Source organism: Rhinichthys klamathensis, unplaced genomic scaffold (genome assembly GCF_029890125.1).
Source record: "Rhinichthys klamathensis goyatoka isolate OS25496 unplaced genomic scaffold, OSU_Roscu_1.1 h1tg000053l_1, whole genome shotgun sequence".
Classification (NCBI taxonomy): Eukaryota; Metazoa; Chordata; class Actinopteri; order Cypriniformes; family Leuciscidae; genus Rhinichthys; species Rhinichthys klamathensis.
Genome location: NW_026606598.1, coordinates 2,387,512 through 2,409,155, shown reverse-complemented (window position 1 = coordinate 2,409,155; position 21,644 = coordinate 2,387,512). Strand labels below are relative to the sequence as shown.

The following is a 21,644-nucleotide window of genomic DNA, read 5'->3' as shown; positions in this document are numbered from 1 at the left end:
TGTTGAGTTCTAAGCCTCTAATAACTGGGTTTATTTACTTCTGTTGCTAAATGGTACAAGGTCAAAGTCAGGGACTCCATATTCTGTGATCAGTTCAGGTGCCCGTCCTTAGATGACAAGAGGGACTGTATTGTACTTTTCATCATGAGAAACCAAAAGAGTTTTGTTTTTTATCTTAGGGTGGTTGCAAAATAAGTTGTTATTGTTATTAGTAACCTGTACAGATCAATGACAAGAAAAGACGATACATTAATCTAAGACAACAATGACATAAATGTACATTTTCTTAAAACATTTTTTTTATCATAATATTTCAAGAATCTATCACTTTTCTTGTTTTTAATTATTTAAGAAATGCGTCAATTTCATGGACGTCATACGCACGCACAGGTAGGCGTGGCTGACTTTAGGGCGTGATCCTGCTTGGGCAGACTTCCATATTTAGACCCACTCCGTCTTGTGACATCTTAACACTCCGTCTTTGTCATATTAATATTGAAAAATTACAACAAAGAAAAAATACACAACCTACAGGAACCCTAATAGGCTATACTATGAACGCAGATCTTAAAGTGGCAACACATTTTATGCAACTATCTTTTAAACAGTGTATTCCGCAATAGGTTATGCTTGCCTTATTTGACAGGCTTATGGAAAGATTACAATAGTCATTCCTATATTACCAAACAACGTGAGTCATGGTGAACAAAAGAGTCATATGTTTTGTATTTAGTTAAAGATTGTTTGGTGTGATACAGTCATGGAAAGTATGAGTCCCACCCACCTCATTAAATATTACGCTGCGTGTCTCACGCTCGAGCACAGAGGTACTGTGTACCCAGGAAGTGACGGCCTTCTGTTTAAACTGTAAGTAACATATACTATTTTACACCATAATGCGGTCTGTTTAACGTTTATACTATTCAAATAGTTAAAACGATATTGAGTGAGCTATGATGTAAACGTTTATGCGGTTTCTGTTCTGTAATTCCTGCATACCACTGCGTTATTTTAAGCGTCTTGTAAAGCCTTCTTCGAGCTAACATTTTCAGAGATCCGCCCATAATGTTGAGTATTAATAATCTTATGTCTTTTATCTTCCCTTCGCATAATGAGGTTCCAGTTAATTTAAGATTCTCCCGCAAAATCGAGTAAATTCTGTACTGTAATGTTGTATGGAGCGAAAACATGTTTTAATGTGACAGAACATTTTGTCTTAAATTTAGTTGCGATAGACAAGACTCGAACTGTCACTGTTTTGTGGGATAGATCAAAATGGAAGTGTGGATATCTGGATAATCACATATTTTGTTGTTGACTGAGCAAACCTTAATAGTTCCACTTGTAATTTAGGCCTCAATGGAAATATGTCTCGTCTTAAATAGGGCATAGTGTTCAGATATTTATTGCTCATTTTGTTACTGAGTTGGTCTCTCGCAGGCATTCTCTATAAATATGTTGTAATAAAAGAGTAACATTTTTCAACATTTCTAATGTTCAAGATATTTTATTACCACTTTGTTGGTGTATTGTGAAGTAAGCTAGCTGTTCTTTTATTATTAGATAGATTGATAGATTTTAATCTCTCTCTCTCTCTCTCTCTCTCTCTCTCTCTCTCTCTCTCTCTCTATATATATATATATATATATATATATATATATAAGAGAGAGAGAGATATTAAAATCTAACAATTAACTAATAATACATTTTTCTTAGTTTTAAGAACATTTCAATAATCTAAACAACCCTTTTCTACTATAAATAACCTTTTTTGGCATGGAAATGTCCCATGGATGTTAATGGTTCTTCATGGAAACATAGACAACATAAAGAACCTTTAGTGTTGCGTTTTAAGCTTGCGTTTTAAAAACTAAATAGTACCATATTCATTTATTTACATACTTTATGATGTTTACTTTGCAGAGTCATTAAATTAATCAGATGTACAGAGTCATTTACTTGTATTTTTTGTTTTAATTTTATGTTATATAGTTTCAACACATTTTTATTATTTCACAAAAATAATTGGTGGAATCTTCCCCTGTTGAAAGACCCCTGTTGTAGAGAAAGTAAAACTCTTAGTCAAAAAGAGTTGTTATTGTGATGGATCGCGGTGTTTTGACATTGTGTCATTATTATGTCATTAACATTCTTAAAAATTAGGCCAAACAAAAGCCTTTTTTCTGCCCTAAACAATGCGTGCTTGTAAAGGGTTGAATCAAATCAACATAGTGCCCCTCATTTATGAAATGAACGTGTATGTACGTGATTACGTCAGGTTTCAACTTGTGTACGCAAGTTTTTGAGTTAGGGTGATCTTGCATTCAGCATAATAAATCTGTCCGGGAATTGTTTTTAGCTGCCACATTTATTAACAACAATGGGATTGTTGGCATACGAATGTTTCATTAGATGACATAATGTGTCATAAGATGATTTCTGCACTCGTTTCTATGTTTGATTGACAAATGAGGCCCATTGTGATCCGTAAGTTTGAAATTCTTAACCGTGTGGGGATTGCATCATATGTTGAGGTGTGGTGCTTTTTATCAGCAGGGTTCATCTCTAAAAGTCTGTTTGCCCCTTCCTTCTACACAACTTCTAATGTGTTTTATGGCAGGTGTTGAGGTGCTATGACAAACCGCTCCCACACTGAGTAAAGGTGATAAGACTGTATGAAAAGTGTATAACTTTCAAATACATCAGTATTAGTTTCCATGACCACAAATAGAGCATGAACATATAGGCTAAATATTATACTGGCCTATTTGTAAGTTTACAAAGTATGGACATCTCTCTAAGTTAAGGCAATGTGCCCAGGGTCAATGAGCAATATCATAAAAGCCCATTTTTCATATCTTATCCGCTCCTGTCATGTAATCCATATAATTTGTGCCCCATGCACTGTACGTGTACAGTATTTTCTCTGCTGCAGACAGCATTGCCTTTCTTCACTGCCTCAATAGTTAGTTATTTAGCATAGGCAAAAGAGCATGATACTGCTTTCTATAGACCTTAGTCAGGGTAGTGCCATATTTATTTTTTGACAGGAATGAAAACCAGGCTGTGAAGGATAGAAGTACAGTGTATTCAATAGATCCTACTGTTGTTTAACAACACATACCTTACCGACATTGTCCAGCCGATGAAAAATCGTTCAGAAGAACAATTTAAGTGGGCAAAAACTCCAGAAAATAGCTTTGAAAGTTGTGGGTTATGAAAATCACATAATCTAGGATCTTTCTACAGTTTGTGCCATTGTAAAGACTGTAAGTCTATCCCTTACAGCAGGGGTAGGCAAGTTCGGTCCTAGAGAGCCGGTATCCTGCAGAGTTTGGCTCCAACACTGAAAAAAACCTCTCCTGCCTATAGCTTTAGTAATCCTGATTAGCTTGTTCAGGTGTGTTTGATTAGGGTTGGAACTAAATTCTGCAGGACAGCGGCTCTCTAGGACCGAACTTGCCTACCCCTGCCTTACAGCCTCGTTTGCATCAGTGTTAAATTCAATATGGTGTCTAACCAGATTTAGGTCTATAGAATTCAACAGTTGAGTTCCGGGAGTAAAAACTTTCTTTATAGGGAAATTGATTTTGTACATTAACTTAGAAACCTGTCAAGTCAAGACAAGTTAAAGACAGACCCTCTCTGTGCTACAAGGTTTTTAATCAATGGGATTTGCCAAGACGTCAGCCCACATTATTTCAGCTTATTTTTAAAATAATCCTGTTTAACAGTGGAATTCCTGGTGAAAACCACATTACCCATGATGCTGCTCTGATTGGTGGAAATTACACCAATCAGAGTTGAAAAAAGCAACACACTAAAAGATTGTATTAGCCCTGTTCACTCCCATTAAGCACTGCATAATTGAGTCGATCTCTCGACTCTCACAAAAACCATATATTTCAATCAGGAGATTGACCTCATTATTTTTGGGGTGGGCTGTCACTGCAAAATTATTTTTCTTTCCATGGTAACAGCGATGATTTCTGATTGGTGGAACTGTCCTCAGTATTATAGGTGGTGTATTATTTTAGATAAAAAAAAAAAAATGTTTTTAAAGTTGCGTTTAAAAACACTGACTTGAGGCTTCTACAGAAGCATGTACTGTACCATCATTTACCAACCTCAGAGCTCTCGATACGTCAGTGTTGAAAGGTTAATACGTTATCACCAGGGCCTGAAGTTAACTTTTTTGGCCACCAGCCACTGTGGCAGGTGGATATCAAAATTCACCTGCCACAGAGACTTTTTACCAGCCTTTTTTTTTTTTGCCTCACAGCCTAAAGGTGAAAAACGGGAATTTCACAATATTGTTCTTTAACTTGTACACATTTAAGTGCTGTCAAGTTATTAACGAAATCAATATAAGTAATAATAACTCTTAGAATATACATTTTTAAAAAATCTTTTTATTCATTGATTTTGACACACACACGCATAACAGATCTATAGACCTATCGCAGCTCGTATGCAAACAAATCACCCGCGGCTGTGTCGATGGCTGATTTAGTCACGTAGACAGCTAGGTCCTGACAGCTTTTAGTTACAGCGTTCAGGTACCGTTAAGCAGAACTAAATTACTGGTAAAGTTACCGGGTACCGGACATTTTCTCACCGGTTCCCAACTCCCAACATGTACTACAGTTGCACACGCACACATCTGTGCAACTGTCATTGTTCTGGAGCCTACGTCAGCGTTACATTATCTCATCCCATCTCACCAACAGTTTAATACTCGCACATCCAAACATAGTCAGAAAAGGGCCTCATCTTCTTTCTGATCGCATAAACGTTACGAAACAAGAGTGGCTGTCAAAATCAGCCGCTCACGAACCTTGCCGTTGTCGCCAATTGACCACTTTGTATTAAAATGTCTTCTTTTACTTTTCTTATACTCATCCTCATCTTTTTGTTGGTTGTTTGTTTCAGCTGGCCTTTTTACCCCAGTAATGTGCCGCCACATTATAGCTAAGGTCCAACGCAATGAAAATGAAAACGTAAAAAAAAAAACCTAATGAATCACTCAATTCTCATTGGCTACCTGCCAATGTGGCAGGTAGATTGACAGTGTTACCCGCCAATAGCAAAATTCACCCGCATTTGGCAGGTGGTCGGGTGTTAATTTCAGGCCCTGGTTATCACTAAAAAAAAATAGTTTCCCTGTGGAAAATATGAATGGGAGTTTTACTTCCTGAACATGACTGTAGTTTTCTATAGCAGCAGGGCAGAGCTTCAGCTGTAGTTTATGTAATGTGTTTCCATGGTTTGTACCGCGGGAACTTCTCGTTTAGGCAGGGGCGGACTTAACCATTAGGCAAAGGTCGGCAATTGCCTTGGGCCCCGTACCTAGGGGCCCCCAAAATGCCCCATTAAATTATGCTTAAGTTTTTATTTATTTTTTACTTTTCGCAAATTATATATTTCTAAAAAACATTTGCGAAAAAAGGCATCAAATCATTAGTGTCGCAGACAGGAGGCCCCCCCCCCCCCCCCACCTCACTACATTGGACTATTCCATTATCTCACTTTCTGCGTGCGAAAGTGACAAGGCTAATGCGCCAAAAAACTGACGGAGAAAAATAAATTACTGACAGACAGTGTAGGCTACAGAGTGACAGACAGAGAAGCTACCCAAGCGGTGCTGAAAAAGCAGGAAGCGGGAGGAAAGCAAAAGGTTTTTAGCAAAATTGCAGAAGGTAACAAACTTTTTTGTGATGATGTGCTAATATGTTACAAGTCCTTGGCCGTAGCCAGCTATGAGGTGACCGAGGTCCGGAACTCTGTCATATTTTACATTCAAAAATAAAATGTCAAGCTCTCTGAATGATTAATTAGCCGTTTAAACCACCTCTTATGAGTGTTTGCTATGCATGTTGCTGCGAGAGGCTAGCGCAGTTAACGGGGTTTGAGAGCGCGTTGTGAGTGAGGGCGCGCGTGCAGCCTCCGTGTTGCCAGATCCACTAATGGAAAGGTGGCAGTAGTCTTCTGGACCTGTTTTTCTGATTTAATGTGACACTTTAGGAAGTTATTAAAGTGGAAAGTTGCATGTTAGGGTTAGTGATATATTAATCTTATTTCCAAAACACAAGCTTTGAACTTATTTCGGATTATTATTATTTTGTTTTCTTGTTTTTCGTAGCAATATCTGGCAACATTTTACTGTCGGCATTAATAAAAAAAAACTTATAGACAAACTGTAATTGCATAAAGCTACCACATTCGGTAAGACAAACGCAATGATCATCGTGATTATCTGTAAACAGGGCCGGATTAAGAGTTCAGAGGCCCCTGGGCACAATGTCTTGTAGGCCCCCCACCTTAGGGCCAAATGTATATTTTGTCCAAGGACATTTTAATATGGCATTTACAGTTTTACTGACTTAAAAGGAACTTTGTTGCTATGCTGGATTAAAGTTCATAAAAGGTCGTTCTTTCCCATAGGATTTTGTAAAACTATGTTGGGTGGACCTCTGTGCCTCTAGGGGGGTTCGGGGGCATGCTCCCCCGCAAGAAAATTTTGTACATTTTAAGGTTAAATGCATCAATCTGGTGCTCTTTGAGAGATCAAAATTAAGAGCTTCAACCCATGAACTGCTCGTTTAACAAAGAAAAAGCATTGACTTGTACCAGGACATTAAAGAGGGCTCAAACATCTTTTCAGTTATGAGAGTCTCAGTCTACATTACATTATCAATGGTGTTTTAGGATGCCAAACAATTATTATAATAATGTAATAATGATTTATATAATTATTCCTATGACGTAAAATCCATAATATAGCCTATAAATGTACTATAAATGAAAATGAATATTTCAAAAGTATATTTTAGTCTACATTACACTATAGCCTAATACAGGAAAATTTAAATACTTTTGTCCTAATTTCTTCACTTGCAAGAAATAAACCCTTGAGCTTTTATTTAGGAGAAAACACCAGATAACCATGCTGATCGCGTGAGCAAAGAGCGCACTTTTCTTTAAATCACCCAGCACACACAGGATGCCTATTCTTAAAGTCTTGTGCTGTTTTATAAAGGCACAAAGCCATATCATGGTTTCGATTTTAGTTCGTTGGCCAAATATAACGCTAGAGACCTTTATGTTAGGTTATACATTTTACATCTCATATGTGTTGGGAAAAGGGAGAAGAGAGAGTTCGGCAAAAGGCGGATTCGAACTCGGGTCGAGCGCATCAAAAGCTGCTTTCAAGCATTTCACGCGTTACGACCTACGCCACTGTAGCTATTCCGTGACGGGCGTCTTTTTGGTAAAAAAACAGGCACTTAGTGCAAATATACGCTCCGTTATCTAAAATATTTTTTTTCTTCCCCTCGCTTTGGCCACAAGTGCGCATGGCGAACTTACAATGAATACATTTTATCAGACCGGCCCTCGCGGCCTCGAAACACTACCGGCCCAACTCCCGACTCTCCTGATTGCCACTCCGCCCCTGGTGCCCAGGGCCCCTAGATGTCGTGGGCCCCTGGGCAAGTGCCCAGTTGCCCTAATGGTTAATCCGGCCCTGTCTGTAAGAAATGTATAACACTATCAAAAACTATAGCATAATACAGATCTGTATGAATGAAATTTGCCAAATAACTTAGCCTACTAGCCAGCAGGAAGACGGCTCATGCTGTTTAGTTAAACTTTCACAAAGTCATCATAAAAACATTAATTAAAGCAGTGTTTCTCAACTAGCAATCTATTCAGTCAGCATATTTGTGTTTGATCTCTGTGAATTACAGAAATATAAGACTTGCTAGACCTACTTTTTTTCTATATTTCTTTGCACAAAACTCTCCAGAAAGTGTCATGTAGGCCTAATAGTTTATTTAAAAAAAAAAAATTCAGAATTTTTTTTTTTCGTTCTCTTTTAAAGATCGGATGGGGGGCCCCATACTACCTTTGCCTTGGGCCCCCAATTTGCTAAATCCGCCACTGCGTTTAGGCGCACTGACTGCTGTAAAATAAATATTGAGGGCTTGATTTTGAGAGCATAGACACTATTTTCCACTTAGGGTTTATGGTTTGGTGCATTTCAAAGGAAACGTTGAGAAGTCTAAGCAGTCAGAAGAAGAAAAAGACTGAATTAGACTGGGATTTTAGTATTTTTGTTTTTTTACAAATAAATAAAAAGTTTATGTATAAAAAAAGTGAAACAAACTTTAGCTAAATAAATAGTTTTTTTGTTGACACGTGTTGTAATTTCCATGCGATTTGTTAGCACACTAAAGGGAAATGTTGCTCTGTTTTGCAGACCAACATCTCAAGCTAAACATCTCAAGTCAGGTGTTAAACACAGCAGAAGGTGTCAGTTTTGATTATTGTCATCAAACTGACCTAAAAGGAAATGAGTGATGTTTTTCTGTAATGGAACATGCTTGCAAAACTATTTAAAAAAACGAGCCAATGACCTACTTTATTAAAACTGAATCAACGCCAGCAATATCAGTAATCTGACCATTTTTGATTTAAATTGGACAATATGATTTATCAAAAGCTTTTTATGCATTAGTATATATTAGTAGACATATTTTTGTAGGCCAATCTGAACTTTGACATCACTATTTTCCCAGATAAAAAAGCCTGCCTATAGTATTTTCCCATTGACTGTTGGGTTGTTGCAGAAAATAAGCTCTATGACCAACAATAGTTTATGATTCTTAGTTTTGTGTATCAAGATAACCTTAACAACCTTTTATGAATGTTGAAACCTATACAGTAAAAAAAATTACGCCACGGTTGCACAACTTCAACATCCCCACCACTAAGCTTCTGACAACTTCTTCAGTCTTGATTTAAAATCTACGAGTTTGAGTTAAAATAGTTTGCAAGAGCATGAGTATGAACTCAACAAGCTGTAAAACAGTATATTAGTTTTCAGCGTGATGTTAAAAGGGATAGATCACCCAAAAATGTAAATTCTGTCATCAGTTACTCACCCTCATGTCGTTCCAAACCCATAAGATTTTCGGAACTCAAATGAAGATCTTTTTGATGAAATCTGAGAGCTTTCTGTCTATCCGTTGACAGCTACGTAAAGTTAATAAAGACGTCGTAAAACTAATCCATATGAATTGAGCGGTTTAGTTCAAATTTTCCAAAGAGATTTGATTGTTTTATATGATGAACAGATTGAATTTTGGCTTTTATTCACATTTAAAAATGAAAGCGTCAAAATGGTAGTTGCGTAGCTGTCAACGGAGGGACAGAAAGCTCTCAGATTTCATCAAAAAGATCTTCATTTGTGTTCTGAAGATGAACCAAAGTCTTATGGGTTTGGAACGACATGAGGGTGAGTAAATAATGACAGAACTTTCATTCTTGGGTGAACGATCCCTTTATCACACTGAAAATGAGGTATTGCTGATGTATTTTATGCCATCAAATGAAACATGCTTGTGCTAACTGCTTATTTCAGGCATAAATTGACTTTGAAATGATGCATGAAGCCTCTGATGCATTTTTTAAGCAATTTATGCAATCTTTTTTTTTTTTATTCCGATCTCCAATCCAAGCTTATGAAGATTTCATTTTCATGCAATTTTGGTAAAAGAAACCCATCCTTTTTTCAATTTTAGGCATGACAATGAGCTATCCAGGCTATCCTCCCCAGACGGGCTATCCTCCTCAGGCCGGTGGATATCCACCTCAACCAGGGGCGTACCCTCCTGCTGCAGGGGGCTACCCCCCTCAACCTGGGATGTACCCCCCGCAGGCGGGTGGATACCCTCCCCAACCTGGTGCTTACCCGTCACAGCCAGGTGCCTATCCCGGCCAGCCAGGTGCCTATCCCGGCCAGCCAGGGCAGTTTGCTCCTCCACCCTCAGGTGAGCCAAAGTAAAACCAGGAAACTGCACTTATCTGGATGTTATCTGAATAGATGATTTCCATATGTGCAGTGTGCACAATGCATTTCCTTGCATCATATACTCAATGTGGTTTGTGTTTGAAATGTTGAATTGTGAAGTTTTTATGGACACTTCAGTCATAAAGTCAGTGGATAAACCAACTTTGTTTAGTGGTGCTTTCATTGAACAGTGATGTTGACATATGGAATTTTTAGGTGGAGCCAAAATATATATATATTGAGGGACTAGCTTCTAGCATTGTCTTGTACTGATGTGCTTCTTTTGAGAGACCCAGAGCAGAGATCTGTGGGTGGTTTTTGTGCCAGAGGCCACATGGATTATATTATTGAATGAACGCATTTTAATGTTTCACAACATGCTCTTTTGGGAGGAAACCCTTGACTTGTTGGCTAGTGTCTCACACATTTTCCAGAATATGGTTGGTTTAGCTATTTTTCCATACCAAAATATGCTTTGTTTGGTGTGTATACATGCTAGCAATTTTGACCTTCCTATGTTTTGTTTACCAGTAGGATTTTATTCATCAGAATATTCTGAACTCTTAAGGCTTTGTTCTACACTGCTCACAAATCTGATTTTATTTTCAGATCTGATCTTTAGCACTGTCAGATGAAATCTGATCTGTTCAGACAGGGTAGCCAATATCCGGTGTATCTTCATTAGTAGTAGTTCTAGCATCAACACGATGCCATGACACTTTCTCATACAGAAAGTGACAGTGGCTGTCGGTGTGTACAGTTTGCCTCTGCTCATGTCTATCATGGTCTCGCTGTGGTGCTTAACTCCTAGGCACATGAGAGAACATAAACGCTAGAGGTAATTGCACACATTCATGTAGTGCATTAAAAACAGATGATTCGTTCATTATTTACTACTTACTGAATATCACATTGTTTGCTATAAGATAAAAGCGCTGGCAAACATGAATGTATTCATATTTGATAAAGTCACATGCATTGCATATCAAATTAAAAGTGAAACAGTCTCAGTCATACTGAAAACAACTTTGTAAAAATCTTTTTTTTTCTGTTAAGAACTCAGATATCCCAAACAGCCCGTTTAACTGCAGTTTTGTTCCCAGAATTAGATTGTGGTTATATATATATTATATAACATATATATATATATTGGGATCAGTAAGATTTTTTTTAATTAAATATTTTAATTCAGCAAGGATGCATTGAATAAATACTTTTGTAATGTTACAAACGATTTCTATTTCAAATAAATGCTGTTCTTTTGAACTGTTATGTTCTGTAAAGCAGCACAACTGTTTTCAACATAATAATAAATGCCTCTTGAGCACCAATCAGCATATCAGAATGATTTCTGAAGGATCATGTAACTCTGAAGACTGGAGTAATGATGCTGCAAATTCAGCTTTTATCACAGGAATAAATCATATTTCAAAATATATTCAAATAGAAAATATTCATTTAAATTGGAATTATATTTCACGAATCACAATATTACAGTTTTTACTCTATTTTTGACCAAATAAATGCACCATTGGTGAGCATAAGAGGCTTCTTAAAAAAGTCTTACTGACCCCACACTTTTGAATTGTAGTGTATTTTTGCCTTCACTTGATCATTTTAAATGGTGTTGTGGTTTGGCTAATTAATTTTAAAAGTAATCCATATAGTAATTTACTCAATTTAATCATAAAAAAACATTATTCCATGTTAACTAACCAAATATACAAGTTATAAGAGTTACATTTTATATTTAAAAGTAGCTGTAGAAACACCTAGCAGAAATAGCTTAATTATGCACCAGTGCAGTGTTACCTGACACTACTTATTACCATAACAAAACCTGCTGCTCTGGATTCATCACTGTTTCTGTTTTGTCATATCACATCAAAACAGGTTCAGAACTAAAAAGGATTTGAAAAAAATATATAGTTACAAGATGGGGTGATGCGGGGCCCTCAGGGTACTCACAGAATAATGATCAAAAGTTGGTGTCTATTATTAGCCTGACATGTGATACACAATGTATCCGGATTTCCCCTATACACACTGTATTTTGAAGTCAGCATGACTTCATGTTGACAGCCCATTTTATTTCTGCAATCTGACATGTGAGACAGGATAGTCAATAAGCGAGATGTACAACATGAATTTTTGGGATTGTGAAAAATAGGCTGGAATGTTTAAGAGACATTATAAAGCAGAGTGGAGTCAGGTGATTGGAGGATTGGAGGTGCTTTGAAAAGTAAGAAAGATCTGAGACATCAGTCGGAAAGAAAATTCATTTAAAAGGCAGACGAACTTTTTTCAAAAGTTTTTCGATTTTTCTATTTGGAATAACATGCACCAGAGAACCACGCACAATAAGATCAGGAACATGTTTTAATTATAAGTAAATGTGGTCAGTTTTGATGTCATGTTAACTGTGAAGTGCATTGATATTGTTCAGTCATAATTTGTGTGGGGTTTACATTTTTGTTTATGTTCTTGCTTGTTTTAAATGCATGCATTTGCAGGAGGTTGGGGTGCTCCTATTGGCCTGGATAATTTGCCGAATGCTGGATTCAATGCATCAAATATCCAAGGAATGGTAAGTTCTACAATGAAACGATGATGTAATGCATACTCAGAAATGACATTGGTCTCCATTCTCAACAGATGCAGGTAATTTGATTCCAGTCAGCATGAAATCCACAGCCTTGGCTGAAATTGCATCAAATCCTTTCTTTATCAGCTTTTTACAAAACTGTGCTCTTGTGACCATGACATTGATCTTTTATCATTTATCTGTCATCCAAATGTGCTTTGACCAACAAATTTGACCCTATTCAATTTACTGATGCACAAGCTTCTTTACAGTTTGCTCCGTAATCAAATTTACTCAACAGAGGAAATGTGAACAAGTGTGGATCCATTCACCTATTGCAGCGAGGGCAATAATTCACCCGAAACTGTGAGAACAAAGAGCCATGTAATTAAGTAATATCATTAAGAATGGAAATTGTTTGATTTTCTTTCTCTGGCGGGGAGGGTTACTTAAATGTGTTTGACGTTAACCCTTGTGAAAAGGAAGTACACTATGCATGCTTTTAAAAAAGAGTACTTAATAGAGAAATAATATACTTAAAAAAGAATATACTTAAGTGCAAACTGAATATAATGTTTTGGGGCACTTACTTTCATGTTAATTGCAATTAAAGGAAAAGACATTATTGTTTACATTTATATTAAATTCAGCTTTGATCACAGGAATAAATCACATTTCAAAATATATTCTAATAGAAAATATTAATTTAAATTGGAATTATAATTCACAATTGTACAGTTTTTACTGTATTTTTGATCAAATAAATGCAGCCTTGGTGAGCATAAGAGACTTCTTAAAGTCTTACTGACCCCAAAGTTTTGAATTTTAGTGTATTTATTTATTTATTGCACTGCTAAAAATACTGATAAGCCTTTATGGTAAACTAAACTATACTTTAATATAATTTCTATTGAAAATTGTATGTATTTAACTATATTTGTAATTACACATTGATGCAGGTGCAATTTAGTATATTTAAAACATTAACTTTAAATGCAACATCGAACAACACACTACAGTAAAATGATAATCAAGTACTTTACATGTATGTTAGTCAACACAACATAAAAAGTGTACATTTTTAAAGAGTGACGATTATTAAAACAATGATTTAATCAGATTTACTTTAGACTAAAGCTTTTAATTTGATATGACTACAAAGTGCACTTTTTAAATGTGTTGTTTAGAAAGTCTCCTCTTTTTAAGTACATTTTAGTGGCCTTTTATTTAATTACTATTATTTTATCTGCAAATACAGTAAAAAAAAAAAAAAAAACTTTTAATATTTGATACAATACAATTTAATACAATTAAGCACACTTCATTTTCACAAGGGAATGTTTATAAATTGATACAAGTACATACCACAAAAAGGAATTTCCTGTGTCATAATTTAAAATGTATGCTGCCCTTTCATTACTCCTGTGCAGTACTTCTGCATTCAGGGTCACACCAAGGGAAAATTTGTGAATGTGGAAGTTCTTCCATCATTTAAATGTTACAAAACAGTGTCTCTGTGACAACCAGTGTGCAATATGATGCGAGTGGCTTAAGTCAACAGAAACGTTTCAGTGCAAAGCCACCCTCTGTAAACAAACCTTTCCATGAATGCACACTTGTTCAACATCCTCCTTATCTCCCTGTCCTGGCCTTAATCATCTCTTTGTCCGTCAGTATTGTCATTTCAAGGCTGTATATGTTTAATTTCCTGAAACTTCTGCTTTACTGTCCTAACTGTCATGCTTGCTTTTTCCTTTGTGCTTTTTTCGCCCCCCTCAAATGTTTCCATCACAGGCAAATCAGTTCGCTGCCAGTAGTGGATTTAGCCCAAATCCATCCATGTTCTCTCAAGTGCCTGGTGGCTATCCTGCCCCCCAACCTGGGGGCCCACCAGCCCCCTCCCCTAACCAGCCCTATGGCCTGTACCCTCAGCCAGGAGGAGGTATGCCCCAAGGTCCAGGAATGGGATACCCTGGTGGGCCAGCCCCTGGTCAGCAGATGCCGGGCTACCCAAACGCCCCAGCACCCAATCCTTCCGTGCCTAGCTATCCTAAAGCACCCTCACCCAACCCGTCCATGCCCGGATACGGTGGAGGTTATGGAGGAGGTGCTCCTGCTGTTCCAGCTATCAATGTACAGTAAATTAACTCAATCAAATAATTAATCATTTTTTGAGTGGGATTTATTGCATTATATATTTCTGTCCTAACTTCCCTGTTGTTTTATTTCTTTTATTTGTAGCGTGGATTCAGAGGGACCATCCAAGACTTCCCTGGAGCCGATCCGCTAAAAGACGCAGAAGTCCTCAGGAAGGCCATGAAGGGCTTCGGTGGGTTATTTTTCATGTTCATTTTCCACTTAAGGCCTTTATACTCTCTGGGAAATTCTCGCTTTTCGCTTGCGGATGAAAAGAAGTTTGAAATACCTGAGAATTGGCATACTGTTAGCTAACATGCTTTTGCTTGGAGAGTTATCGAGGCTCTTACTCTATTTCTTGGGAAGCAGCGTCACTCATTTACCCTCGGGGGTAAAAGGTGTTCTGTTCTTCTTTTTTTTAATGTCTATCTATTATTAATCTTGTTAAGTTTGACCGCTTTGTGATACAGATGGCGGATGTTCAAATACTGAGAGCTTTATTGTAGAATGACATGGAATAAAATAGGAGCTTTCCCTGAAAATGACTCATCTGTTTAGTAAATGCTGCTAATACACAAGCACATGTTTCAACAGGCACTGATGAACAAGCCATCATTAATTTGCTTGGAAGTCGCTCCACCAAACAGCGTGTACCTCTCTTGGTGTCATACAAGACTGCCTATGGAAAGGTAATGCAGAGCATTGGAGATTTTTAGATATTTGCTGTTCAGCAGATGGAGCGGCAGGCCCTCTTGAGCTTTGGTTTATTTCAGATGGGTTTATTTTAAACAGCTAGTCATCTTTCTTAACAGCTGTGAATCATGAGCTGCTATTTTTAAACACTCCTGAGTTCAAGACGAGACATCAGTATTTTTGGTCCATTTTCCCAAAGGACGAAGACTAAAAGATAAAGATGCTAAAATTATTTTGTCAACACAAGCATATATATCATCAAAACCTCAATGCAGAAAAGAACTAAATGGCTAACAAACAAACAGCAAAGCCCATATTTTGTTATGGGGTATTTAAGATAAGCAACATTGTGCATTCATGTAACCTATTGTTTACAGGACTTGGTCAAGGACCTGAAGTCTGAGCTTTCAGGGAACTTTGAGAGAGTGGTGCTGGCCATGTTGAAGACTCCAGCTCAGTTAGATGCAAGTGAGCTCAAAGAGGCAATCAAGGTTTGTGAAAGTACTTTATTAACAGAATTCAGAAAAAAGAAAAGAAAAAAAGAATGATTTCTGAAGGATCATGTGACACTGAAGACTGAAGTAATGAAGCTGAAAATTCAGTTTTGCATCACAGTATAAATTACATTTTGTAATATATTAAAATAGAAAACAGTTATTTTAAGTTGTAATAATATTTCACAATATTACTGTTTTTACTGTGTTTTTGTTCATATAAATGCAGCCTTGGTGAGCATAAAAGTCATAATCATTTACATTTAGCCATTGAACCATAGGTTAATATGTAACACTTCTCTGGGCCTTAAAGGAACAGTTTACCAAACACAAAAGCAGAATTTCTAAAGAATGAACACGCATATACAACCGCTTACATTTTAAGTGAACTGTTCCTTTACGGTGCACGGATCAAAAAAAGATTTGATATGTCATTAATACAAAAGTAATCTGCTGATTGTTTCACAGGGAGCAGGGACAGATGAAGCCTGTCTGATTGAAATCTTGGCCTCTCGCTCTAATGCAGAGATCCGAGAAATCAATCAACTCTTCAAAGCTGGTACGTACCTGACTCATATCACTTAATTCCTTCCCTCTGCGATTACAAATTTGATTACTTCCCAATCAAGGATATGGTACATGCCATACGCATTTTAATTTAGAGCTTGACAGTAAAGCGTGGCGAGTTTTGATAGATAACACTCAATGTTCCTGTTTTAGAGAATAAGAAAACACTGGAGGATGCCATAAGTAGTGACACATCTGGACACTTCCGCAGACTTCTGGTCTCTCTCGCCCAGGTACACAGAAGCTGTGCTTTTGTTTTATAAAAGTGAAAGTGACATGTGAGGGCCAAGTATGGTAACCCATACTCAGAATTAGTCCTCTGCATTTAACCCATCCAAGTTAGTGCACATGAATTTAATAATGAAAACTTCATATTTTGAGTTGTAACATCAAAGACAGATGACAATGTCAAATCAGTGTTTCTTCCTGTTATTATCTTAAAGGGTAATCGCGATGAGAGTGAGAATGTGGACATATCATTAGCCAAACAGGATGCTCAGGTAATTATTGAAATATTTTTTTTTAAATATATATATATATTAATTTCTCAGTCTTTGAAGAGTGCCTACTATACTTTATTTGTGTTCTGCTGCAGACCCTGTATCAAGCAGGGGAAAATAAACTCGGCACAGATGAGTCTAAGTTCAATGCCATCCTGTGTGCCCGGAGCAAAGCTCACCTCAGAGCAGGTACGGCATGACCCTTTGACTGGAATAGTAGTGTTCTTTTATCAAGTTAAAGTCCTTTTAAGTAGGGCTGTTCACTCTGTGCCACCCACAGATTGCTTTCCTTCTAGGTAATTGGTACTGCTCATCTCTACTTGAATAGGGAAAGACCAAAATCTCCAAACCTGTTTGTCAAGATTACTGTACTGTAACATATTGAAGCAGAAGTGATTATGATGTATTATACATTACTGCTGCTTTAGCTCAAATCCGGCTTAAGAACATTAGTTCTTCAATTTTGCTTGAAGTATATCTGGGCCTTAAAAGTGTAAAGAACTTGCAAATTCTGCCACATGGGCAGCCACAGTTTCAGTTCGGATCAGGCCTTGCAGTCAACCAACTCTTGCCAAGGCTGTAGTTGTCATTATGAGAATTATGACTCATGACTGGACATGTTTTCCAGCGGAGACACTTGACTACGCCTCTAAATCAACCTTACTATGCCATTCCCTGTTTTTCCATACGACAGTCGATGGTTGTCTGTTGTTACATAAGATGTGCAATACTGGACATACATTTATCTAATTAACATATCATTTTTTACATTTTGTTTTTGAACAAAGTCTCTTATGCTCACAAAGGCTGCATTTATTTAATCTAAAGTACAGTCAAGAACAGTAATATTGTAAAATATTCTTACAATTCAAAGAAACTGTTTTCTGTTTTGATCATTTTTTTAAAAAGTAATTTATTTCTGTGATGGCAAAGCTGAATTTTCAGCATCAATGTCACATGAACCTCCAGAAATCATTCTAATATGATTTGGTGCTCAAGAAACATTTCTTATTATCAATGTGTTTTTTTTAAACAGTTTAAACTTTTTTTTTTTTTCAGGATTAAACCGTTAGAAATCATTTGTAACATTATAAATGTCGTTATTCAGTAAATATACTCTTGTCTGAATAAAAGTACCAATTATTTTCTAAACAAAACGAAAACATACTGATCCCAAATTTTTGAACAGCAGTGTATATTGCACAATATTTATTAAATAGTAAGCTAGTATTCCATTCATCCATAGGGGACAGTTTAATGAACAATATGTTGGTGTTGCTTTGTAATTAAAATTATTGATTGTGTTTTAAAGTTCATTACTCTCCCATGCTCATTAACGACCGTTTGTTTGTGATCTCTGTTTGCAGAAATATTAATTGTATTAAGGCATTATGTGTGTTTCTATTGACAGTGTTTAATGAGTACCAGCACATGTGTGGCAGAGACATTGAGAAGAGTATCGATAGGGAGATGTCTGGAGACCTGGAGAGTGGCATGCTGGCTGTCGGTGAGCTTTCTGATCTGCCATCTAGAATCGTTTGAGGAAATCTTCTCATTAAACCCTCATAATTGTATTTTTTAACTTGCTCTCCATCCTGCTGGCCCGTTTAAGAGTAAAGCTGTTATAGGGTAAATATGTGGTAATATGTTTTTAATCACACAACGTGATTCATAAACCATAAGTGTGCCATAACACATAAAGTAGCTGACATATGTGCTTGCTGTGTCATAGTGCATGACTTCCTTTCAGTCTGTGACATGTTCATAAAGAGGTGTGTTTAGTGTGTCTTTTCAGTTTGCTGTTCGGAACAGTCAGGTTTTCTCTTTTAAATGACTTTCACTTTCAGATGAATGCCCGGTCTGTCTTCATTTGGTTTTATTTTTCCATTTAAGTTTCAAGATTGTCTTGCTTGCTGTGTTGTACATGTATTAATAGCTGCAGGGTGATTTGCATATGGTGAGTCTAAATCTGTTTTTCTGTATGCAGTGAAATGCATCAAGAACACACCGGCCTACTTTGCTGAGAGACTCTACAAGGCCATGAAGGTGAGACTCATTCTTCTCTGTGTGGTTTAGCTGTATTGTCTAGTGTTAGTGTAAAAGGGAAGACTAATCATGAATAATTACGACAAAGCCATAGTTTAGAAGTCATTTTGTTTGAAGTCAAACTGTGTTAACTCTTTCCTTGCCATTGACGGAATTTTCCATCTTTTATAAAACAATGCTTCCCCGCCATTGACGGAATTTTCCAGCAATCAGTGTTTTCACTGTTATATGGTAGGGGGGCGCTATAACACATCTACTGATATAAAATCTCTGGATCAAAACACAGACAAAAAAAAAAGCAGAAACACGAGATAAAAGCATTGTTTATGCATGTTGTAGTCTTTGACAAAAACGTGATTTTCTCAGCTTTTTGTTCAAAATGTTGCTTTTACCCACATTTAAGTGAAGCTGAGGCTCTGTTCTTTCTTTTGATATATTGCATGTTCAGATATTCATATAACAAAATAATCTGGGGGCCATGGAAATTAAAATGATCAAAAATGCTGGCGGTGGCTGGCAACTTTTAAAAACAACATTGGTGAGGAAGGAGTTAAAGTACACAGAGTGCCCCTAGTTCGTACGCCAGAAGAATCTTTTATTTATAGTTGAAAAAATATTTTTAATACTAATGTATTTATAGGGTGATTTATTTTTTTATTTTTTTATATTATTCTATTATTTTTATTGTTACTCTTTATTTTTTAATTAAACATAAATAAAAAGTATAAAATTATACAATTATAATATACAATTGTATATATATATATATTATATTTAGGTGACATTTTTATACTTTTATATTTATAAAAAATATTTATGCATTTATTTGATAATTATTTTATATTTAATAAAAAAAATGGTCAGTTTTAATATAAAAACTCAATTGAATAGCCCATTCTTAATTTGTAAAATGCAAGATGCAGGTTGAAGTATTGAACAATGTTCTCAACTTTCACGTGTAAAACTTTTTTTTAAAAGGTCTGAAATATTTAGAGCAACATATATACAAATCATTGTCTTGTCCAGTAATTACAAATGACTGAAACCTGATAATATTTGTATTTGAATCGGACTGCAAACATTTTATATTATAACGTAATATATAATGTAATTATAATTATAACGGCAGTAATATTATTAATATTAACCGTAATGTTAAAGGTTTGCACAATGCTGAAATAATTTGTGGGGGAACACTGGTTATAACTACGGGGTACATGCATTCTGATTTGATGAAAGGTGGAAGTGGCCTGAGAGTTTCGAGAGTTTCGGGTTTCAGATCAGAGCACGCTCAAAAAAAAAAAAAAATTGCTGTTTTGGTTGCACAGGGAGCAGGAACCAAGGATCGCACTCTGACTCGCATCATGGTGACCCGCTCCGAGGTGGACATGCTGGACATTCGTCAGGAATACGCAAAGATTTATGGGAAATCTCTATACACAGCCATATCTGTGAGTGCCTGTGTAACCACCCCTCAAACTATGCTTTACATTTTTTGTGAAATGAAAATGACAGATCCATAATAATATTTGTAATCAAACTAATGTGCATTTATAGGGAGACACCTCAGGGGATTATAAGAAACTACTGCTGAAGCTCTGTGGTGGAAGCGATTAGAGGCTACAGATGATCAGCCATACTCAGAGGACATGAAGCCACGCCACATTTTATACCCATCTTACGCCTTACTCTATTTTGCACTCTATTACATACTTGCATGTTTTACTGTACTCAATACTAAGGCACTTGTGTGCATATAGTATATGCTGCACGTTACATTTCATGCTGTTTTCGTGCTATATCTTTATTTGTAAAAGTAGTGAACCATATATCTTTGTGCCTTCTATGCTGAAAGCAGTGGCTTAGCGAATTATTGTTTATATCAGAAAGAGTGCATGTGTTTTGGATGCATATGTTTCCTCGAAGTATGCTACGTTTGCAAGTTGATAGCAAGAAAATTCTGGATTAAGTATTGTGCACACATCTGAATGCCAAAATATTTTTTTTTACACATTTATGTATTTTAAGTAATACATAATATACTGGGGAAAATGTGCCATAAATGTTAGTTTTCGTCATCATGTTCGGCATAGTTATATGAGCATTTTATAGTAAAGAAATTTATATTTACTGCATCATATGCATAATTAAATCTGTTGTTGGTTTTTTTTAACTATAAACTTTTTGTTGTTGTTGTAGCCATTGTGATTGCCAACCACCTCGCTATTGAGTCAAAAAAAGAGATAATGATGGTGCTGTCTTTGTGTTTCTCATTTGCTTACTCTGTACAGAGCCAAAACACACATGAAATGCTAAGTAAATCCTGCCTGAAAGAGATTTTAACTCAAGCGTTCAACTCAAATTAACTTGGTATTTTTTCAACAGCCCCCTTGGTACTATCAGTGCTGACTTTTGAAGCTAATCCAACTGTGACCTCAAAACACCCTGATAAATATTAATATACGCATTCATATAATGAATCCTACTAGATGAGGCATGACAGCCATTACAATAAACAGAATAAAGATAGGAAAATTCATATCTAAAGTGACATTACCTAGGCAAAAGTGATCGTAATCATAATTAGACCTGCTGCAAGTGTGTGTGTGCGTGTGTGTGTGTGTGTGTGTGTGTGTGTGTGTGTGTGTGTGTGTGTGTGTGTGTGTGTGAATTAAAATTCTGTCATCATTTACTCAACCTCAAGTTGTTCCAAACCTGTATGAATTTCTTTTTTCTGCTGAACACGAGAAGATATTTTGAAGAATGTTTGT

At 36.4% G+C, this 21,644-nt stretch overlaps 1 protein-coding gene across 2 annotated transcripts; it reads left to right on the top strand.

Annotated features, from left to right (window-relative positions):
- Positions 1–732: 732 nt before the first annotated feature.
- anxa11a (annexin A11a) lies at positions 733–21,216 on the top strand. 2 transcript variants are annotated; one of them, XM_056248134.1, is made up of 15 exons: positions 733–867; positions 9,585–9,833; positions 12,367–12,440; positions 14,232–14,570; positions 14,679–14,766; positions 15,168–15,262; positions 15,644–15,757; positions 16,229–16,319; positions 16,481–16,560; positions 16,771–16,827; positions 16,923–17,016; positions 18,239–18,334; positions 18,815–18,873; positions 20,202–20,324; positions 20,431–21,216. In XM_056248134.1, the coding sequence occupies exons 2-15, from the start codon at positions 9,587–9,589 to the stop codon at positions 20,488–20,490; spliced, it is 1,617 nt and encodes a 538-aa protein (XP_056104109.1). In that variant the 5' UTR covers positions 733–867; positions 9,585–9,586; the 3' UTR covers positions 20,491–21,216. The 2 variants fall into 2 exon arrangements, with proteins under 2 accessions (XP_056104109.1, XP_056104110.1); XM_056248135.1 differs by having other exon boundaries at positions 734–867; positions 14,370–14,570.
- Positions 21,217–21,644: the final 428 nt, after the last annotated feature.

Bases quoted from the DNA above. Each gene is read 5' to 3' on its own strand.
- anxa11a (XM_056248134.1), top strand. From the start codon at position 9,587: ATGACAATGAGCTATCCAGGCTATCCTCCCCAGACGGGCTATCCTCCT. The intron at 18,335-18,814 runs GTGAGCTTTCTG...TTCTGTATGCAG, and splicing joins GAGTGGCATGCTGGCTGTCG to TGAAATGCATCAAGAACACA. The intron at 20,325-20,430 runs GTGAGTGCCTGT...GTGCATTTATAG, and splicing joins CTCTATACACAGCCATATCT to GGAGACACCTCAGGGGATTA.